Source organism: Planococcus citri, chromosome 2 (assembly GCF_950023065.1).
Source record: "Planococcus citri chromosome 2, ihPlaCitr1.1, whole genome shotgun sequence".
In the NCBI taxonomy this organism is placed as follows: domain Eukaryota; kingdom Metazoa; phylum Arthropoda; class Insecta; order Hemiptera; family Pseudococcidae; genus Planococcus; species Planococcus citri.
Window position 1 is genome coordinate 50,626,817 of NC_088678.1, and position 24,014 is coordinate 50,650,830.

A 24,014-nucleotide genomic window follows, 5' to 3' on the forward strand; every position below is an offset into this window, starting at 1 on the left:
TACCTATTGGAAGAACCTAAAAATGATACCTTGATACGAGAAAAATTAGTTCTCAATTCTCCTAATCAAAAAATCGGAAGCTGCTGCAGCTAAAACAGCAAAAAGTATTTTAACACTTCCCATTCTCACATATATCCAATGATTGAATTTAAACTAACAAAATATTAATTCTATTTGCTATAATAAACATCCTCAACCTCAACAATTTGAAAAACCATCGACCAAAAACAAACAAACAAACAAACAAACAAACAAACAAACAATCGAATTAATTCATAGACCAACGTTTATTATAATAATTGCTTACAGAATACATCAATATACTAAATGTGAATCTTACTTTAAAATGTATTCGCTTTGCGACTACTTGAAAAAAAAACGAAAAAATGACAAAAGCGAGTTACTTAACATACAAACTGATAAAAATCATAAAATAAAAATATCACATCGAAATTGCTACCGTAATATTAATAAATGGAGGTAGCAACTAAATAAAATCAGTAGTTGAATCATTTCGAAAATAGCGAACTTATTACAACTTTTTCCTTCAATTATTCGAACTTTCCAGACAAAAAATAGCGGAAATTAACGTCAATGGTGAAAACTAGTAATCGGCAAAATGAAAAAGAAAAAAAATCTTCAAAAAAAATTTATACACAATGTTCTGGTAAACTCGATAAACGAACAATATCAAATACGAAACCGAAAAAAAAATATATGGATAAATAAAACCTCATTTTTTTATACTATTCGGTAAATCGTCAAAATTAACGGTCATTTTCCAACGAGAATAGCTTAAAAAATAATTACCATTAATTCAACTTCTTTCAATACTCTTTTGAATTTGATCAAAAAAAAAAAAAAACAACATAATAATTGCTAGAATAAAATATTTTGTAAAAACGACACACTGTTACACGTCAAAATTATGTTTAATATTTTACAATCTGCTTAGGTACTTTTTTAAAAATCATATTTCTTTTTTACAATCGACATAATATACTTATTTCATTCGCTATACCAGATTATATCGGAAAAGGAAACAATTACACATAAAAACAAGAAAAGAAAAACCATTGTAATAATAAAGGAAAAAAAACAACGAAACTAAATTAACTTAAGGAAGATAAAAGTGAACTAGAATAAGTGTAAAATGATTTTAAAACGATTAATTGAGATGGAAGCCTTTTTCCCTGGTTGCGGTCAATAACCGTTCTCTTAATATTTCTTCGGTCGGATAATCGGGCAATTTCAGATAATGTACGCAAGTGTTCACCGACGGATAGCTACCTTCTCCGGCGTCCACTTTACGCACTACGGTAAGTCTAGGATACAGATTAGCCAGTCCACCAGGCGGCAATGAAGAACATCCGGTTGTGAATTGCAAGAACGATTTACGTTCCTCCGCAGACATATCTACCAATACGTTGACGAATCTTTGGAATCCGGGGCTGAAAAAAAAAATACACGATGAGATGTTTATTATGTCATAGGATAGACAGATATACGTATTATTTTCTCGACGAGGAAAATACCTTTCTTTGGTATAGCCAAGTTTTGGATCGGTATAGTTGAGTAAATCTTCTCTAGTCCAATGAGGATTCTGGTCTCCACATAACATCAAACGTATCTCATTCGGGGTAAATGCACTCAGCTTACTCATCGAAAATACTCTGCAGAAGCCATCTCTTAACGCTTCCATTTGCCTTCTGATTCCGGTCTCCAAGAAGAATTTATAACTGAGATCTATGTACTCGTCTACATTATCCATAGTAACCTGAGACGCACGAAAACAAAACATAAAATGTCATAATTCTGGTTTCTTGTAGTCGTATTGACAGAATTCAGTTTCATTGGAAATGAACTTACATCAATATCCACTCCGTTCTTTACCAAATCAACGGAAGTAAAGCCAAACACACGAGAAGAGGGTAAATAGCTAAAAGTCATAGCGAGATCTTCGAGACGCACAGCCGGTTCAGTCGTCGAATCATTCAATGAAAGATTCTTTATTTGACACGATTTCGCCTCCAACGAGAGAGTATTGTCGTACGCAATTTTTGATTTACGAGACGCCAATTCTTTGAGTTCTATTAAGAATTTACTACGTATAGGGTCAATTTCTTCTAAATCTTTCTCCGTTAAAATACCAGAGAACCTGAAAAAAATTATGAAAATAAAAATCGGAACGAACGAATGAGTGAATAGATTTGTGAACAAATTACATTGGCTTGCATTCAACTTACCATATTTTATCCTCAGTTGATTTGGGCAAATCTTCCGCATACAGTTCCAATTCCTTCTCACTTTCTTCCGAAATGAATGACGATACCATTACGTCATCGTCAGCGTTCTTCCGGAATAAGGGTAACCCGATTCTAAAATTAAAAAAATAAATAATGTCAAATTGCTCCTCAGATTAGGTAGGTCATGTGAGAAAACAATCGAACGTACTTTTCGTGTATATTAGTATGTATTTCTCCTTGACAGAGCAGTTTCAAGAAAGGCAACGATAATGGTAAATCGACCAGTCTATTATCTTGTAAGACTTTCGCCAGGAAAATACCGAGGAACCAGAAATGCTTGACAGCGTTATCACATTGAACCGAATCTTGCGGCAAAGGAGCCGGGAACAATCCAGACGGTCTTCGCACGTAATATCCGGGCGGTTTTAATCCTTCTCCTAAATCGATCGGGAATCTGGCACTTGTATCGAGTGTTTCGTCATCGTCACATAACCAAATACCTAAAACCATGGTCGACGAATAAGTTGACATCGAAATACAATACAATAATCATCGACGAAAAGAACCAGCCACTCACCAAGATCGCGTCTTTGTAGTTCGGCAGAAATCAATGCGTAGAATTCCAGCGTAGGACCAAGTCCGGTACCTTGTTCTCCGATAAATTCGACCTAAAAATGAAAAAAAAAAAATTGGTCAAAAATATTCGATTCTAGAATCGGAATAATGTCGCTGAAAGATATAAAATGAAAACATCACGAACCTCTAAGATACTCTTTCGTTCTGCGTGTGTTTTCATCGCTTGCCTAGCCCAAGCTAATAGTTCTTCGTTCCTAGGTACTTTGATACGTTCGTGTTTAAGTCGGCCAACTCTGAATTCGTGAGTATCTTCTCTACGAGGCGATAAACTCGGTACACGTTGTCGTTCTACCGTAACATCGCGTTGTGTTTGCAACCAAACGATCGATCTGTCGAAATAAAACAACCCAATCACATATTAAAAATCGACAACTTCGCGTACACGTTTCCATCGAATGGAAAACATACCTAGATGGTCCAAAAGCTGTACAACTGAAGTACAATTGTCTAGTTTCGAACGGGAATAAGAACGGACAAGAATGATTTAGTTCTTCGCACCAAGCAGGCAATGCACCGGAGCTGAGCACCAATGGATCTTGAATCTGTTGCAGTAATTTATTGGTTACTTTTTTGCTGGCGAATTCTTCGGTCGTTAGGATATTCGAATTTTCAATATCTGCGTATGAAAAAAAGCATAAAATTATTATCACGTCTTTTAACCGAACTGGCCTTCGTTTTATCATTTAATTTGATGACTTACATAGACTGTTTTCATTTTCCGGTCTCGTGTATATCACGAACAGATGTCTTAACAAATGCAACACGTCTTCGACGGTACAACTCATTGTTTGACAAGGAGATATCGGAGAAGTTACACTGCCATGAGTACTCGATGAGCCAGAAACGCTACCGGTCTGCGAGGCATTCTTCTTATTACAAAATACTAATTCTTTTCTTTCAGCGTCCGTATCTTTGGCTTCTTCGTAAATGATGCTGTAAAAATAACGACGAATAAGTTTTACAAATATTCGAGTCAACGTGGATATTTTTAAAAGCTATGCTGGTTGCTCCAACTTACGTATAAATCGGTTCCCAAATTTTCCTCAATTTTTCCGACCTATTACCGAATTCGATTCGGTGCATCAGTTCTTGTACAGCTTGGAATATGGTCCAATTGCCATCGGTCAATGGTACTTCAACATCTGGTATCTGCACAAAAAAATGACAATCAAAAATCAACAATCCTGATTGCACAGAATACTTTGATGCTTTCTTCGAAATACATACCCCTGATAAATTAGGTCCTCGTAAGGTCAACTTCAACTTGGGCGTCTGGTAGACGGCCTCTTCTTCGAAAATCGGTTCGAAATCTTCGAATTTTTCGGGTGGAGTAGGTATTTCGAGATCGGTAGTTTGATTAACGTTAGTTCGACCAGGTCTTGGATCGAAGGCCGGAATCAGAGCGGAAAATTGACGTTTAAGTACAAATTCATCGTCCCAGCATCTGCGTCTGCTTCTCAACGATGCGATACCCGTATCAGCCATGTTTCTTGTCTCGAAAGAATCGTCTTCTTGCTAAAATACGCAATGTTTCGTTATAGTTAAAACCTCGCAAAATAAAAACAAACCAATCAGCATAACTTTACGAATATTTACCATGAACGACAATAGATTCCTTCCAACGACTACTTCTTCGTATTCATCTTCGTCTTCGTTTTCGTCGTCATTCTCATCGTCATCTGGTAACTGATCGTCATCTTCCAAGTCGGCGAGTAAGGCCGGACCTCTGCAGCTTTCCAAGAAATCCTTCAAAAAAAATGTCGCTATTAATATCACTAGTCCGATTAATATTTGTTTGAAATTCAATTTCGTCAAGCTTACTTCTAAACTGACACGTTCACTATCTGTAGACGCCGAGGTGAGGCTCATAGCCAAAGCTTGATTAAAGTTTATAGGACCACTTCCGGTATTCGACGCAATAGTCGAAATACTATTTTGAATAGTTATCGGCGTACTGCTATTGCTCAAACTGGGGAAACTCTGCGCCGAATGCAAAATACCACCTGAAATCATAAAATCGCGCAAAAACGAGATTAGCCTTCGCTATCCGATATTACCTCATCCAACCCTTATCCAACCGGTGACTTTACACAAGCAATAATGTACGTCTTAGCTCAAGGGCGTATATACGAAGCTAGGCATACCACAAAAATAAAAGCTACTTCACAGCGGGTCGTTTTGAAAAATATACAATGAAATTCGTCTACACATGATTAAGCCATCCGAACCCGTAAACCTTTCAAAAATGGAAAACTTTTCCACAATTTTCGGTACCAGATAAAAAACGTTGTACCGAACTAGGGAAAAATTTCCCATTTTTCATAATTCTACAGCCAAAAGAAAGAAAAAAAAATAAACCATCAAATTAAAAATGATCATCTTTACCATCGGTAAACTGTTTTTTAGGACGATGTTTAATAGTATAGTCGTGATTACGCGATACGACTCTTTTGTTCACTTTCTCTTCGGGTATACCGTCGACAGTAACTTCGGACGTAGATGGAGTAACATTTGCTGCAATGTGATAATTTCAACTAATGCATTTTTCGTTCTAATTTTTCCAAAATTCAGTGCTTTGCCATCGTTACAATGTTACACAAAAGATACTCGATATTTTCACGTAAGAAAAAACTAAATTTAAGCTTACGCCAAATTCGAAATCGAAACAAAACGCAGCATCTAATGCGAGAAAATAATATTGGTCACGTTTAAGCGACTCGATTGCTTACCTAAAGTACTGGAATCATGAGGTATAACCAGGTTATTCGCTTCCATGGTCAAGTAGTTATTCGCGTTACGAATAAAATCGTTACTTTCGCGCCATTTTTCGTACATTTCGAAAGCTTCGATCGGAATCACGTTTTCGCCGGGTAATCCTTTAATGCTGGATAAACTCCGCTGCGTAAATAAATACAAAATTACGTTAATCATTTTTCATTTTCAATTACGAACATGAGCCGTAGCTGAACGAGATACTAACCATTTTAAGTTTAGTGTAGCATGTTTTATTCGAAGAAGAATTCGAGGAACTTTGCAACGTATCCACTAAAACATAAGTATTAGCATTATCTTTCGAGAATAACTGACGAGTTTGATTGTTATTAGCCGAGTTACCAGCTGCAAAAAAATTCAATGATACAAAATGTGTAATTCATTCACCGAAATATACCGAAAACTTTTTTTCTCATCGACAGTCGATTTTAACTTAAGATGAATGCTTACCATTCATACGAGCTGTCTCTTCGGAAACTAGAGTTTCGATAATGGTTGACAAATCTTTGTTGGCGTTCGATATGTCGGGTTCTCTGAGCTGCATTACGACGTAGTGTTCAGACTGGTCGGACGATTTATCGCTGTTACTCGACGAAATGTTCGCCAATTCGGTACGTGCCACGTTCACAACGCTTTCGGTAATTTCCTGAGCTGCTTGCTACAGAAAAAAATGAATAAAATATTAGTACCGTTGAATGCTTTCTATCATTCTAGATTCTTAATTACAGAATGATGAAGTAGAAACTTCGTACCTTGGCCGCTAAATTATCAGCAGATGCTGCTTGTTCAGTACTGGCGACAAAAGCTTTATGACTATTTGCTTCAGTAGCGTCTGGTAAACTAGGCGTCGAACTCGCTTTACGACTTAGTATACTAACGATGGCATTACTAACGTCCATTTTGGTGGCGGCTAATTTATTGCTCTTGTCTACAGAAACAGAATAGAATCGTATCGTTATACCAGACTGAATAAAAACCAACTATACAACTATATACGAGACCAACTTACTCGACAATGGTCTAGAAATAGGTACAGGAACATTAGCGACAGGTGATCCGTCTAGAGATTCTGGTAATATCTTCAAATCGTATTTTCCTTCGGCTCCCATACGATATGAATTAGTACTACCGTTATCCCATGTAATATCAACCCATCCTGTAAAAATTTTCAAATCGTTGATTACATTTCCGGTCGGAATCTAAATTATAGATCAATAGGAGTAGCAACTCCTCACCATTGTGTAAATTTCCGGTAACTGTTCCCTCGCCGGGTCCATCTTGATCTCTCCATTTCCAATCGATACCTCTAGTAACTCGAGCACCGATGGTTAACAAATTCAAAGATTGTTTTGCAGCTCTTCTTTGTTTCTTTAAATTTGCTTCCGCTTCTTTGGCAGCTTTACCTGTAAAATTGATCACCGTCATTCAAATTCTTTCCACGATGGAAAAAATTCATTTTTAGAACATCTCACACTTACCTAAATCATCACAGATTTCCGTAACGGTACCGTAGATCTCGAAACCGGATAAAGACAGGTAGTGCGTTTGTCCAGACGCATTCTTTCCTTTCTGCTGAATACGCACGTGTCTCCAACCTTTCTTCTCGTCGGCTGGCGGTTGCAATGTCCACGAAGCAGTGCTACCCGGTTCATTTAGAGACGTATCGTCAATATGAGCGTACATCGTAACCCAATTAGTACCGTCTTTTGAAACCTGTGGAGAAAAATCTAACCTTAGCATCGATTGTTCTCTACTCGTATTTCAATTTCGAATTAAATTATGCTCACTTGGAAACTCCAATTCCTGAGGGCAGATCGGCCATATCCTCTGGCATGACGTAAAGTGTAACACGTCGGTATCACATATAATCCGAGATCAATGGCGAACCAGGCGTTTTTATCGTCGTTGGTGTGGCAATTCAACGCGGCTGTATCGCGACTTAAAATATCCTCCAAACGACCGTACGGCAAATTACGTCCGTCCGAGGTAGTAATTATGACTAAACCGTATTGAGCGGGGTTGACCCAGTCGGGACACGTTCTATACGAAAAAAAAATAAATAAATAACATAAAGGTTAATAGATACAAAAACCATCAAAATGTAATGTACCCAATATCGATTGTTTTTACTCACTTGGCATTTGTACCGATCCAATAGATGATTCCGTTCTCGTCGAAATCGTATTGATGTCTGAATTGTAATTTGGTATTCGGCTCTTTAATTTTATTAACGAAGGTGAACTGGGAACGATCATTGTCGTACCACTGTTTAGCGACCATTTTTAATAGATAACGTTCGAGTTGCGCTACCGTACTCAACGGTTCCATTTTCAGACTACGTCCGGTTCTGTCTACCAAAGAAGTATCGCCTGCTGCTCGTTGAAGTCGGAAACGAAGTCTTCTAGTTAGTGTCTGCGAACATAATTTCTCGTTAGTATCACGATGAATACCACACGTAAAAAATTTACGAATACTCTGCATACCTGTAATCCGTACCCTGAACCAGGAGGATCGTAGATATAAACGGGTAATTTTTCAATAGATTCTAAGACTGATATCAATTTATGAACTAGTATAGCTGCGGAGTTCGCACACTCTTTATCAAAATGCTCGCTCTGCAATACAAACTGACAAATTATTTCTCTTCAGAAGAGAATTCGTCAAATCGATATCCTTATAAATGAATACTACTTACTCTGAATATATTTCTAAAAATTCGAATTCTTTGCTTTTGTAATTTACTGCGTTTAGCCGGATTGATGCCTTGATCCCAGACAGTAGTCGATAGCATTGCCAACAACGACTGAACCAAGCCACTGCTATGAATTTCGTACGAAGAAACGACGCCGTCTTCGTGTAATAACTGTTTCAAATCGATTAAGGCCGATTGAAGTAACTCTTTCCACTGGGTGCCTTTTTCTTTGTTATTCGACATGTATTGTTTCTGGCAAGCGCGATCTATTTGAGCGACGATGGCTCCTAGTTTCGCTACCACTCCTCTAGGCTGAGCTTGAGCTACTTTGAAATATTTATCGTAAATTTCAGTCGCCATAGTATTAATCTGTAACAAGTGGGAGTTATTAGGGTATAGGACGAATGGATATACATATTATTCTCGTGAAAATTCAACGGATGGATGCGTACTTTAAGTTTAAGAGCTTCCGCTTTGGAACGTAACCGTTTAGTTTTTCGACCAGGTATCCACGACGTTGAGAATTCCGCTCCCATCGATGTCTCGGCTGAAAAGGTGTGTTTCGTGCCACGATTCGATTCGAATGTAAAACCAGGGAAATCTTCGCGTAAAGTGGTTACCTACAATCGAAAAAAAAACATCGTTAAATATTGCACAGATGTAAGCAGGGAGGTATTTGAGACGTTTTCCAATTCAAAATCTACGCACTTGTTGGCCATCTGAATTATGTATGGTAATTTCTCCTTCTTTGCGAGAAATCAGAGACCAATTTCCGACAACTAATCTGGTACTGCCAGCGTGTGATAGGATAGGTTGCGTATGAGTAGTTGGCTTAATCATACTTCTGACTTTTTGTAATTTTTCTAAAAATTCGCCGCGATTTTCTGCACAAAAAAATTACACATTGAACCATTTCTACTCGACGATAACATCGCACGATGAAAAATAAACTCGCGATGAAACCAACCTGTACTATCAGTTCCGCCTTCGGGGCTACCGCTCGAATACATAGTAGATAATTTGCCATCGACGACAAACCGGAACCAGCCGTTACTACCGTTAGACAATTCAAGAGCAGCTGCCTCGGACCAAATATACAGACAATCTCTGCCTCGACAGAAACACCAATCTTTCCAATAATACGCTCGACCAGGTAAAATCTCCTTGGCGTCTTCGTAGTACGCTTCCGCTTTACCTTGATCATCCTGTAAAAAACAGACAATCGTGTTATTCGAATACTCATTTTTAATTGATCCATTTCTGTGCAGCGTTTTATTCACCTGATGAGATAAATCCATAGACGAGATAGTTTCATCACCAGATAAACCAGTCTGTAAATCTCCTGAGGTAGTTAATTGTTGTACTTTGCTAAATACGCCTAGTCTGGCAAAATGATCCAAAAATATATCCTGACTTTTCACCATCAAATCTTGGATTATTTGCAACACCATAATTTGGCCATCGTCGTCGTCCTGTACACAGAGAAAAAAACACATCATTAGTCATCAACTCGTGTGACTCACTAGAAAAAAAACACTCGCACAAAATTCACAACATTCCTACAGTCTGCGAATCCAGGTGAAAAAATCTAAATATTTTTTTAGTACTATCTCGCAAGCGATATTTTTAACAGCGTCGATTCGACACTCTTTATTAGTAAAAAAAATACAAATTAAAAAAAAGCGCAATGTTCACGTTTAATTGAAAATTTAAAAAAGAGTAGTAGTATGATTTTTTTAAAAAACAAAAATAGATGAAAATAATGATGGAAAGGTTAGACATACGTAAATCATGCACCATCAAACATTTACCGGTTCTTTGTGAATAATATACTTAGATCGCAGACGTTCAGCTTTACGCTTTAAATTACTCTCAGAAATACAAGTTTGTGGCCACCACCATAACGATTTCTAAATTTTCATCAATTCACATTTAAATGAAAAAAATTACTATTTTTAGATTTAAAAATGTCTCGTTTGCTTTAAACAATTACCAAAATTGCGTTAACGCGTCAATTTCTGTATTAAATACGTATATTTTCTAATTTTACTTCGAGATAACAGAATATCGTTAAGAGTATTTTTTGGTATGTACAATCACAGGATACTCACTTCGTTATCCAATACATTGGCTATCACTTCGACTAACATGGTTCCTAAGTTACTATTGGGCGATTCCGAAACGCAAATTTCGGTCAACAACGAAGCCTGAATGTAATGTATCATTTTTCTAATTAAATTCAAACTAGATTTCCTGCAACAGAATGAAAAAAATCGATATAATTCTACGTATTCATTTTTTTTTTTACCATCATGGTGGTTAAAACTCAACTTGGGGAAAAATTCATTTACCTTATCGACGGTAACATTGTGGACTGAAAAGTGTTACAAAATACTGGTAACATTCGTTTCAGATAGACAGGTGCCATTTCTGGATCTCCTTTCGGTTCTAAGGATTCTTCAGCATCGGCGCCATCTGATTTCTTATCTTTATCACACGACAACATCCACTCTCCTGATTTAAAACGAGAAAAAATCCATCATTTAGCATTTAAAACACTGCAGAATAAACAAAAAAGTCTGTATTTCGGTTCCGTTAATTACCAGGAGATTGTAAAATAGCTGCTACTTCTCGATGACCATCATCCATACGTTCTCTAGCCTTATCCAGAGGTGTTTTACCATCTTCATCGCGTAAATCAGGATTAGCTCCGTGTCTGAGCAACACCTTAGCAATATGCGGGCGTCCGAAACAGGCGGCGTAGTGAAGAGACGATGATCTTTGACCTTTATTAACATCGGCTCCTCGTTCGCACAGGAACTCTACCATTTCTTGGGTACCGAACGCAGATGCCCAGTTTAATAACGTCTGCCCAACGTCGTCCATGTAATTCACTTCCATTCCTAATAAAAAATATATCTCAAATTAAATCTTCTTGTTAAGAGGATGAAAAAACATCTAACAAAAAAATCCTTACCGCTCGAATCAACGGCTTCGATTAAAGCTTCACAATCTTTACTACGAATACAATCGATTAGCTGACGATACGATTTATCTCCGGAACTTTCAATCCGTCTCAATCTAGGAAATACATGAGCCGCTGCTACGGCCGCCGTCGACGTAATACCGACCGAACTCGTTATCGTGATACCTCTAGAGATCGCTTTTCTACCCTCGAATAGCAGCACCAGTAATAAATCCATCAGTCGCATGCAATCCAACATACAACTAAAATTCAAACAAAAAATAACGTGATAGTTTTTTTCTTCTGAAAAATAATTAGAATTCTAAATCATCTGATCAATATCTAAGTATATCTAGTGATGTTAAAATGCGCACGTATTCATTAGCCTGCGCGCAAGGTGAGCATTTGCGGCATATGCGCGCAAATCGCAATATGAAAAAACACGTCGTTTTCCCAAATTATTTTTCAGAAGGGAGAGTTAAAATTCTTGTTTCATGATTAAAAAATGGAAGAACAGGACATGAAAAAAAAATTGTGGTGGAATGAAAGTAGAAATGACTCAATTCATTTCATTTTCTGACTTTGGGGAAGGAGAATTGAGTTGATAGCGTTTCTATTAAGTTTATTCATTAATAGCAACCTCAACTCAGGCGGTATTTTGATATGCCACATGATTTTTTCCTCGCGCATATTTTTCACAAATGCTCAAAATATGTGAGTGCAAATGCTCGCATATGCGTCATTTGCTCAAAATCGGCGGGCCCATGCAAATGCTCGCAAATGCGTCATTTGCTCAGTGAGCCGAGCACATGCTCATAACATCACTATCTATATCAAAAGTACCGTTCATCGCCTTTCAACGCTTTTTCAATAGCGTCTGGTAAATCGGATCTAAGTAGGTCCTGAAAAATTGTTTTAAAAAAAAATTGTCAATTATACGTAGAGCAATTAAGAAAAAAAATAACACACGAATGAATAGGTTTTGAAATATACGTACGTGTGTAATGGCCGGAGAACCGCGACAAAGAGCGGAAAGTAAGCTAATGACCGTTGATACCGAGCCAAAGGATTTAGATTCCGGTAAAACTGTGCCACTCGTGTTGAGACTTTGATTAGCTAGAATCGTAAAATAAAATCGTTTATATGATCGTTCAACAAACTTCGGCCTATTAATATATGGTAGTACATATTACAACAGGAGGGGGTCAATTATTTCGATTGAAAACTGCAGTCGATACTACATATAAAGTAAATTGTTTACCTATTAACCCGTTTCTATACTTCAACCACCCCACATATGATTGTCCTATAAAATATTTTGGTACACAACTGAATTTTTGTAAAAAAAAAAAAGAAAAAAAAAGAAAAGAATACTCTATTCCTTGGACTCAGTAAATATGCCAAATGATATTGAAAGAGATACTCCCCCTCCTCTCCTACTCCTAGAAAAAAAGTCTACTTATCGCTTTTTTCCGAATAAAAGAAATGATATTATAATTATTTTAAAGATTCCAAAAGTACTGATTTTTTCTTAAAAATTCAAGCATTAAATAATTATGAACTTGGAATTTTATTCAAGACCATTTCTTGCCTTTTGAGTTGATTTATCAATTTTTTTAGTACTTCTCAACTGAAAATTTAATGTACGAACTTTTTTTCAGATCTTCGAACGATCTCGACATTTTAAGGAACATCATATAATACAAAGTGTCCAGCTACCACGGCAGCATGCAAATAAAGCAGAACAAAAGCAGGACTTTTTGCAGGATTTTTCATTTTTGGAGGGGAGGGGGTAAAAAAATATAGAATTATGAGAGAGGAGAATAAACAGAAATCTTAGTTTGTTAGAAAAAATGAAAAAAAGTAGAACAGCATCAATTCTTTGCAATTGTTTTACAATTTGTAGAGAGGAAGAGGGACTTAAAATTTATTCAAATCAACGTTTTTTGTTTCGTTTTTTCCCTTCATTTTCTAAAAAAAACTACAATGAATGAAAAAAATTCAAAATCCTGAAAAAAGAAGCGAGTGAATCGAAAATCTGATGGCTGGATTTAAAAAATGGAAAAAAGCAATATCTCTTTGTAATTTTGGCAAAAAAACCAAAGCTTTAGAAATTTTGGCGAAAAAGCAGTTCTTTTCTGCAATTTTGGCAACCAAAAAAAATAGTAATTTTGTCAAAAAAAAAGAAGGAAAAACAGGTCCTGCAAGGTACTCTGGAAAAAAAAAACATTTTTTTTTTGCAAATTTGACAAAAAATTAGGAATACTTTACTCGATCAACACTACAATCCTGAACCTCCCCTCCACCTCCCCTCGTCAATCTAGAGTTTTCTCTTTCTAGAACTTCTATGAATGTACTCAAATTCGAAGTATGCAGACATTTCAAGAGGGACACATCGTATAGTTTCAATTATCTACGTAAAGAAAAACGCAGGAATTTTGTCAACTAACCAGTTCCGGTCGTCGATGAAGATTGCAAAGGTGCCGCGGCATTCGATAACCTGATTAACAACTCGTTCATTAATCCGTGCTGGGCTAGAGGAGCCGGATCGATTCCTCTTCTGGTGAATCTGTACAAAAACAACAACGAATTAAAATCCATCAACCGTATCTGTCCAATTACGAAATGAACGACGTGGTTTCGATCGTATTTATATATTTTTTTCAACATTTCCATCCATCGTTCTAAGTACAGCGTCGCGTTGATGCGAAGAAAGACGAGTCAAATCAGACAAAGACAGAGAGATATGAAAGAAAGAAAAAAATAATAAGAAGAAACGAAACCTGCAACAATGTAGATGCACGATCTTTTGAAACAATTACCGCGTAGTCGCTTCTTTAATCAACAAACATGACCCTAACAAATTAACTTCTCGCCTACCCACTCGACAATCGAGGTCTCCCATTTAATTGGGCTAAATGCTCGTCGAAACGTACGCCATTTAAAAATATACTTAATTACGAATCGATGCGATATGCGAAACCGAAAACACGTCGTCGTGTAATTTTTTTCTTTTTGGAAAATTACTACATCATCGTCATCTTTAGCTCGACTTGGTTACTATAACATACCTATCGGATAAGGAGGCGAAACATCTGAGAGCTCCATCGGCTACATGAGCGTCTTCGTGCTTGAGTAACGTCGACAATGATTCCACGCAAATAGGTAAAGAAGAATCATGCGGTTCCATTTTCGAGCATAAACGAGACACGACCGACATGGCCGAGTGTAATGTATCTTTATGTATAGCCGATCCATTATCACGAATAAACGACAGAACGCAGTTCAAGCCACCGGCGTCGAATACAGCTCCGGCTTCTCTAGTGCATATTAATTCTAAGACCTGCGGAATCGAAAACAAAACAAAACAAAAAAAAAATGACGATCAATAAATTAAATACATATCTCGCTAACGCGGTACCTTACTTACGATATGAATAAAATAAATATTCATTCGTATAAGATAAACGCATCGTCGTCGTATTCGTAGATATCCTTGACATGACAGTAGCATTGTGCGTGTGCGGCGTGCGTATATTTTACTCACCTTAATACATTGCTCGGCTAAATCTCGACTCGTTCTCGAATCCAGTTCGGCAACCACCAAACGATTACAGATCGCTTTTACCGCACCTTCCATCGATATAATACGTCTGGTGCATTCGGCCGATACGTCTAAATAATACGTAATCGCTCGAGCGGTCACTTCCAAAACGTTATCCGGTGCACATTCGTCCAAAAATATACGACACAGGGCTGGTAAAAATGAACGAGGAGGACAACTGCAAATTAAAACAAAAAAAATCCTTCAGTACATGACACGATTACAACGCACATCACATAAATTTTCATCTTAAATATAGTTCAAATTGAAGCGATAAAATTTTGGCTCGCCTACAAGGTGTTCAAAAAAAAAGAGAAATTATAATGGAAAGGGAATACATAATATTTTGAGAACATACATGCATTGAAAAAACGGTGTTTACGAGTTACACATTTTGGAAACCGGTTCGGTGGTTCACAATCGGTCGTCGGTAATTTCTTTACACGTTTAAAATTAAAAAATATGTAGAACGTTATAAATTCGTTACTTTTTACTCGTACTTCACAATTTTATACAACAAAAATCGTTCGCTCGAGAGAATGAAGATCACTCACTACTTCCATAAATCACAAGCTCTCGAAACAAAACAATGATCGTATGAAAAAGTTTCAAATTGTGAAGCTGGAAATCATAAAAACAAAATTCTTCTTCGATGAAATTTTATTAGAAGCTCTGACGAAGAACTCGAGATTGTATTCAATTATTTCCGAAAAAGAGCAACTTTATTAACCAAAAAAATATCTCAAAGCTAATTCCAAAAAATAAACTTTTTTCAAAACATTCCAATTTTTTTCCTTCCATTTTCGTTTTCCAAATTTTTGTTTCCCTAAATAAACGAATATTACCATTATCGAAAATCCATTAAGAATATTCTTCCACAATGATTTCGAAAATCCTTCAAATTAAATTTTTAAACACTCTTAAATTATTCAGAAACCCACACAAAATAATTATCACGGAAAAATTTACCAATAAATGAAATCAAGTAGTTTTTACGTGATAAAAATTCGATAAAATGAAGGAAAAGTTGGGCATTCAAAACGTCCGTCATTAAAACTTGACATCGAAACAATTAAAAACGACTAAAAGTTAATGATTATCTACAAATTTAAGCAAAATCTTACGAAAATTGCTTCCTTGGGATGCATTTTTTGCGATTATTTTTACTCAGTTTTTCAGAATTTGTCCCTGTAACTACGTTTCATACAAAAAATTGCACATTTCAAAGTGAAAAAAAGAATACCCAATCAAAATTTAGCTAAATCAGTGAGAAGTGACTTTTTGAATGAAAACATTGTAAGTACTCATAGTGTCTAACAAAACTGTGTCACCAATTTAGGCAAAATATTTGTCAACTTGAGAGGGAGGGGGGGTGGGTGTCGTCAAAATTAAACACGTGAATTTCTACAATTTTCAACTTCAATATCACTTTTTCTAAATATTTGATTTCAAAACATCCAAATTGATTCCTTGAAAATCAGTGGCATAGCCAGGTTTTGCTGAAGGTGTGAAGGAGGAGGCAAATCTAGATTTTTAGGCATGAAAAATCGAAATTAGGGGTAATTTTCTAGAAACCTCTCTTGATGTGTGATGATTTTATAAAAATGAAGGCAAAATTACTGCTCGAGCGAAAATTTTTCGAAAAAATTGGTCAAAACAACGAAAAAACATCCATTTTTGCATGTTCTATTTTAAATTTTTTGTTCACAAGGAGAGGCAATGGCCCTCTTCGCCCCCTTGGGTACGTCATTGTTAAAAATTACTTTTGTAAACAGAGAAGAACATGCTTCTGGAACAAAGCGAGAGCACAAAATCACCAGAAAATTAATGGTTTAGGAACATCAAAACAAATGTTTTCCCTTTTATCATACTTTTTCAGCGTATTCATTTCTAAAAATGCAATCCTGTTCTTCAAAAAGGACTTACATAACCGAGGAAAAGAACTTGTTTCTGGTCCAGCCCAAGTACAGTGATAGGAGGTTGGGGGGGGGGATTTCTTAAAGGAAATCACAGCAATTTTTCATTTAAGAAATTTCTGGAAATATTGCAAGCTGAAGATTTCGCAATTAAATAATTTTGAAATTCTACAAAGAGGGGATACATATGAATTTAAAAATTCAAAATCTGATATTGAAAAAAAATCAGGGCTTTTTTATGAAAGGTGAGGCAAGCAAAAAAAGGGGCAGAGGCTAGATTTGGAGGATTGAAAGGACCAATTAATTGTACAAACTGATAATGAAAAATAAAATGAAAATTACCATAAATTGACAAAAATTAGTACAATCGAGCAAAATTTTGCTAAACCCTCTTTTAAAAAATTTTCAAAGTAGATATCATTTCAAAAAATTTGAAGATGACCAAAATCTGATGAAACATTAAAAGATTTGAATTAAATTTCGCATAAGAATAGGTACCTAAACTGTCGGGAAAAAAGTGGAAAATTATGAAAAATTAATCAAATATTACCAAATTTGAAATTGGCTCCAAATATTGCAAAAATAATTTTTAAAAATATCTCGAAACACTATAAAATTTGTAAACAAATCATTGAAAATTACCAACAGCATTTCGGTAAAATTGATAAGAACGTTACAAAAATTATGGCATAAAAAAAATTGAAAACGATACAAAGTTGATAAACTATCCCGGAATCTGAAACCAAAATAAAGGGAAGTCACTTCAGGAGTGATAATTTTTCGAACAGTTAACTTTGTTCTTGAAAATCACCTCAAATAAAATGTATGTTCAAATCAACGAAATATTTTGAGAAATCCTCCAGGAGTTGAGAGTGGTATCGTAAAAACCACACACAAAATCAAAAAACTACAAATTCTAGTAGGTGAATTGTCAGTAAGTAAGTACTGCACACTGCATGCCTCTTCATTCATTTCCATTACCATTGAAAATTTTTTTGTTTCAATTTTTCTACAAGATTCATAGTCAAAACTTGCAGCTAAAATGTTGGTGGCATGATATTGTGAAGTGTGTGTGACCCAAAAATTACCTCCTTGGTTACTTTTCATGAAAATTTCGCAGGGATAGATCATGATTCATGAAGCAGAAAATAAATTATTTCAGGGTTGTTGGGGTCAATTGAGTCTAAATTATGTACCCCAAGTTCATTCTCAGAAAATTATTTTAAACCCTCATAAAAAGTGCTTAACAGAAAATATAGCTGGTGCCAGCCGGTGTAACAATCTTATAAAACACCCAAAAAAAAAAAAAAAATAGAACAAAAATGGCTGAAAATGATCAAAATTAACATACTTAATTTTTATTTCAATTTGAGAATTCGAAAAATACTGGTTGATATCGATTTTTCAACCCAGTGAATATGGAATACCAATATCTCAGGGCTCAGCCGAAACTAAACGCACAAAAATGAATACCGAAGAATATGAAATACGCCGAATGATATTTTTTCCACCTTGATATCAAAATATGGATACGACAAACGAAATTTGTTGGTCGAAAGTCGTATAAATCACTTCAAACGTAATCAGTATTCAGACTTACACAGGAAAGAAGGGGAAAAGCATAGTAATTCATTCGTAATAATTAATTCAACGAAATCATGACTGGACAATGGACTTTATCTCTAACGATAAGAATCACGTATTCGACTGATACGATACGAGTAATAAGTAGGTATTCCCGTTTATCGTTAATTTTTCATATTAGGCACTTCAATGTAAATATTTGCGTAAGGAATCAAAAATAATTCGGAATTTCGGATGGTATCAAGGTTCCTCAAAATCAATAATTTTTTGTCTCTGGCTCCTTCAATTCCAAAGATAGTCAATTTCAACAAATGGCATTTGTTGCTTGTTTATGAAGGCAATACAAAAATTTAACTTCAAATTCAACAAAATTTCAAGCTACGGCTTGTAAAAATTTCATGTGCATTTTTTTTTTCAATACACAAAATACACATTCACTCATAACTCCTTCAGTTTTAGAGTTCTGAACGTGGAAGTTTAAAAAATTTCACTGAATTTTTCAAAGCTTTTTCGAGCGTTTTGCGGTGAAATGTTTATATTTTTTCAAAAATATTACCGTTTTGAGTAATTTTTTCCAATTCTGATAAAATTTACTACGACTCAGGTGATGTTTTCATCACTTAAATAAATCTCTCGAGCCATATAAATTACAAGATTACGATAACAATGTCTATTTTATAGAAATCTTTCGTATCAGCGTCGAAATTAACGCTATCGATACATTAAAGATAAAGTTCTGATACTGACGATGTCTGCTTTAAATTATATAGATAAGTGTTCGTAAATATTTCAATGATTTACGGTAATCGTATCTTGTAATCTTCATGTTTTTCCCCAAAGATTATGTTATTAATTTTGGGAAGAAGAAAAAAAAATCATAGATATATGAAAACTGTTCGAAGGTATACGGGAATTTCATCTTTTTGAACCCCCCCCCCCTCCACTTTCTCTCCGAACACGTAAAAAACCCACTCACTCTTATTTTCTTCTTCCGAAAAAAAAAAAAAAAAAAAAAACACTTCACAAATTGGGTCAAAGTTGAGTTATTTTCAAGACATTAAAAACTCAGCATTTCTAATTCCATGTACGTAGGTATACATGTAGTTATAGGTGAGGTACAAGAATAAAAAGCATATAAGATGAGAATCTCGATAAACTTCAAGAATGAAGGTAAAATTCGCAACATTGGTTCGTTTATGTACAAACAAAGAAACGTCATTGTACGAGAGAAATTTTAAAATAATCGAAATACTTATCGTCTATTTACATTTCTACAGCTACTCTTTTTTTTTTGCCAGAGGCCATGACATCCGAACACGTGTATGACTATTAATATTTTACTATCGTGTACCTCGCTATTGCTTTCATTTTGAGAGGTGGAATAGCATTCTTGAATTTGGACATTCTTCTCCCCCTCTACCTAACGTTTTTTTTCGAGTTTCAGATTAAATTTGAATTTCAAAGAAGCCGGTATTCAGGAAATTGTAACAAACTCTAATTATAAAAATAAAGTTTAAGGCCAAAAAATCTTCACAATTAAAGTCAGAACTATGAAATTACAAAATCGATCGCTATTCTTCTTGTTTTTTCTAATTACGTGTTAATTTCAATCGACAAAAAGAAGAGTTAGACTCGAACAAAGATTTTAATTAAGGACACCGCGACGACGGTTATTGAAAATTTAACTTTTTACGTCGCTCGCGAAATTCCCCTATCTTTTGGCTGGCATCCAGAATGCGCTATATTGCGTCGAATACGATTCTCTCTGCTACAGTTGGCATTTTATCATTTCATTATACAGTATAGTATACGTATACAAAGAACGGTTCTTTTTAATTCGCCTTTTAAACCACCACGATATGTACGCAATACACATGTCTACATATCTTTGACCTTAAATTGTTGTTTATTTACAATCATCATTGTGGGTAAAAATTATTTCCCCGCGTATGCAACCGGATCGTACGTATAGAATGAAGTTTATAGCAGAAAGCAGAATACGTGGGAGTAGAATTTTTATAAAACATTATTTTTTCTTCTACGATTGTCGTCAGAGACGTCACACATGAGCGAAACATGGCAGCGAAAAGTTGAATAATTGATAGCTTAACGATGCAAAGTTGGCATTTTAATCAATGCCGAAAAATCTCATTTACGTAGTGTAATTAAGTTGATCAGAGGTCGAAGATAAAGAGTATGCTTTTTGTATTTTCGAATCGAGCGAATAAGGAAAAATTTCATTTCATTAGTCGGTCATCCAGGTATTGGAATTTTTCTTATACAACCGAACTGAGAACTAACGTCTAATGTAGAGTTAGAATTCCTAGAGACAAGAGAACTAGAGAAGTGAGACCATTCGTCAAGACTTTCTCAATGACAAAGAGACATCGTCGCATAACGGTCGAGAAAAGACGTGCGATACTCCCACAAACTCGTCATCGTCATCGTGGCTGCTGATGTTGTTGTTGTTTTCGTTGTTACAACAACACACGACGACCGAAAGAGTCAACGATGTCTTCGTGCATCATATTTTAATGACGAAAGATTTGCGTATTTTTTCAAATACTCGATCGAATTTCGCTGATTTACTGCCATAATAAATAGCAAATTCGAAGCTATGCTCGATTATCGTACGTTTGCTTTTAAGCATCGAGTTAATAAAACCAGATTTTCGATAAGGTACATTTCCCTTTATATTAAAATTAAATTGAAAAAAAATCTATATCGTTTCGATACAGTTATAATGCAGTTTGCACGAGTCGGAGTCGGGTTCTTTGAATGGTTAAAACATTACGGTACATAAGACTTGTTTTTTTTATTCAACTTCCTTGTACACGATCGAATGAAATCATCTCGTAATTATATCTAAAGAGCTGCGTTAAAATATTGGTAGGGAGATTGAAAACAATGAAGAATATGACACGAGAATCTAGATCTACAAAAGGCTCTGAATGCTAGTAGCAAATTAATGTCGATACACCTAAATCCGGAACTTTTTTTAGAAAAAAATCACCGGTATTGTCCCCTTGTTGGTTTTTTCTGTAATTTTTATCAAATAGGTAGGAAAATTTATTAAATTGAATTTCTTCATTAAAAATCGAGGTTCAACATGAAATCAAAAAACTCAATTCTTATCATCAGTTACGAGGTTCGAAAATTGAATTGAAAGAGAAAATAATTATTCGAATCGTGAACACGTTCAACGTTGATATTTTCGAATCACGAGTTACTGCTAAGTGCTACATTTTCGCAATTCGAATCAGTTCGAATCATTGAATCCCCAGAATTGTTTCAAAATTGATTCGAATCGCGCCCATTTCTGATTTAGAATGATATATCCATTTTTCCAGGGGGGGGGGGGCAGATTACCATCCAAATACGATGAGTGATTTCCTCAGACTTTCTTCTGCGAGTAATGTGTTTGCCTGAAGTACTCATAACGCGTATCCTTAAGTTTTTTCGATTTTGACATTAAAGCAACGATTTCAATTTTCGACAAATACAAACTGATTACTTCCTCGAACGAGATGACAAATAGAAACACAGACGGACATTTGAATAATACAATTCTACGTACGAATTATTGTTAGGTAGTGTAATTATGAAACACAATGGGGAAAACTCACTTTTCGAAACATCGATCAACATTATCGGACATCAAGAGCAGCATGCACAGCTGTTCTAAGGCGATAAGCTGCATATCTCGTTCATCCCCCTGGCCCATATTGAGCCATTCCAGCAATGTTTCCGGATCCACGTCCGCCATTGCGGAGGGCTACTTCAATATTCTTCAAACGAGTATGTTAAATAAGGCCAAACATGAATGCGTTATCTGTAAACAAAGAATATACACAGTCAATCGTTAAGAAATTTCGTCGAAAAAAATGAATAATTCTTCATAATAATAGTATACTGTGATTAGTTCGAGCAGCTATGTTGAATTTGTCAAAATCAGTCTAACTAGTAGTAAGTTTTGAACTTTGGGATGATATTTTAAACGAAGCAATGAGACGAGGCAACGTTATTATTTTGGCTACAAGACGACTTACGTTGTTACGCTCAACGTAAAATGAGTTTAATCGTCTCGAAATTATTTACATACGTTTCAGGTGAATTTTTGGCCCGCGAGGCCATTACCTACGACGAAAAGGAAAAATTTCAAGTCTTACCAGGAAATTATTAGGTACTGAACGATGGACTCGATTTTACGCGAACATTCACGAAGTAAACAAACCTGAACTTTCGTCAGCATAAATTTAAATTATTTAATTAATTCGATCAGTTTTGAAATTCGTAATTTATGAGTTTGTTTTCATAAGCTATTTTTAATAGTTACATTACACATCCAATCAACATTGTTGCACAGAATCTCTTTCATTCTCTTCCTGATATCGAATCTAGAACTTGATTCGTGACATAATCACACATGTCGTTTCACATTCTGACTCATCTCCTACTTCCTAGGCCTTAACCAAAAGAAAAACCGTTACCACGAGATAAAAATCTACGTATTTCAAAAATTTCTAAATTTCATGCCAATTATGAATCACAATACTGTGGAAAACCCTTCAACATTTGCATAATTTTATAACATTGTTTGTTGCATCCTAATCTTAGCCAATTGTCGTCGGGGGAAGGGAGTTGGAATTGGACAAATCACGATGTACACATAAGTAGGTATAACTGTGCTTCACTTTTATCAACTTGCAGAGTGCAGACACTTTGACATAAATGAACTGCACCGTAACGACGGTACTCTAGAACAAAAGAGTAGAAAATAAAGTACTCATGCAACGTTTCGATTCGAGTTTGGGATTTTGATTTTTCCAACCAAGACGTAACGTGAATTTCATCACCTGATACGGCGCTTAACACTGATAGATGAAAATAATGAATTACGAAAAATAATGAGTTTTACAGCGTACAGTATTGCGATAAAATGAAGTAATTCACCTGCTATGAAAGCTTTTCCGCATCAAAACATGGTTACTGGAACATCGGTATAAGGAACTTGATTGGTTTAAAATTACAACAAAAGTATTTTTAATGAATTACACACGATCGAACCATACAACTTTCACCAATTGCAATATACACTCGCGAACTTGAACCGTGAATTTAGACAATTAATTAAACAGTTATTAAACGGCAACTTATTCTAATAAGTAAATCGCGATAAATAACAAATTAACAATATTAAATCTTCGAAGTTTTAAAGAAACCTTTAACGAAACTACGACTTCCCTATCACAATCACATTACAAGCTGAATTTTCGTAATATTTTGCGTTCTAGAAAAGTAAACCTGCGCAAAAGTATTTTCAACTTGTACGATACTGCGCAATACGCTGCGCAACGGTTCAAGTTCCAACTTTCAAAGTTTATGCACAAATCATCCTGCAGAGAGCGTTGCTAAAGTGTTTTTATTTTTAACGGAAACCTTTCGGAAACCAAAACCAAAACGACAACGTTTACGTTATGCTGACAAGAGAACGAAATAAAAATTCAATAGAATTTTGATTTTTAGTTTTAGCTCATTTTGAATTTTTATTTTAATTAGGAGAAGTAATTATGCAATAAATTAGCTACAAGTTATCCTA

General features: G+C 35.5%; 1 protein-coding gene across 6 annotated transcripts; it reads right to left on the reverse strand.

The window, feature by feature from the left end:
* Positions 1-268: 268 nt before the first annotated feature.
* Ufd4 (ubiquitin fusion-degradation 4-like) lies at positions 269-23,688 on the reverse strand. Of its 6 annotated transcripts, none has more exons than XM_065351087.1 (41): positions 23,369-23,688; positions 22,042-22,247; positions 14,859-15,093; positions 14,383-14,654; positions 13,762-13,880; positions 12,309-12,427; positions 12,155-12,213; positions 11,324-11,574; positions 10,950-11,249; positions 10,698-10,860; positions 10,458-10,599; positions 10,158-10,256; positions 9,627-9,818; positions 9,314-9,551; positions 9,055-9,230; positions 8,799-8,966; positions 8,350-8,715; positions 8,138-8,269; positions 7,789-8,066; positions 7,442-7,694; positions 7,133-7,367; positions 6,890-7,057; positions 6,664-6,810; positions 6,407-6,582; positions 6,105-6,312; positions 5,863-5,999; positions 5,612-5,780; positions 5,268-5,396; positions 4,704-4,885; positions 4,479-4,628; positions 4,110-4,397; positions 3,901-4,031; positions 3,583-3,815; positions 3,291-3,498; positions 3,007-3,211; positions 2,824-2,914; positions 2,455-2,746; positions 2,247-2,378; positions 1,870-2,158; positions 1,536-1,777; positions 269-1,451 (listed from the first exon to the last, which is right to left on the reverse strand). In XM_065351087.1, exons 2-41 carry the CDS (start codon positions 22,179-22,181, stop codon positions 1,169-1,171), a joined length of 7,797 nt encoding a protein of 2,598 aa, XP_065207159.1. In that variant the 5' UTR covers positions 22,182-22,247; positions 23,369-23,688; the 3' UTR covers positions 269-1,168. The 6 variants fall into 6 exon arrangements, with proteins under 6 accessions (XP_065207159.1, XP_065207160.1, XP_065207158.1 ...); XM_065351088.1 differs by having other exon boundaries at positions 5,863-5,927; positions 8,138-8,281; XM_065351086.1 differs by having other exon boundaries at positions 8,138-8,281.
* Positions 23,689-24,014: the final 326 nt, after the last annotated feature.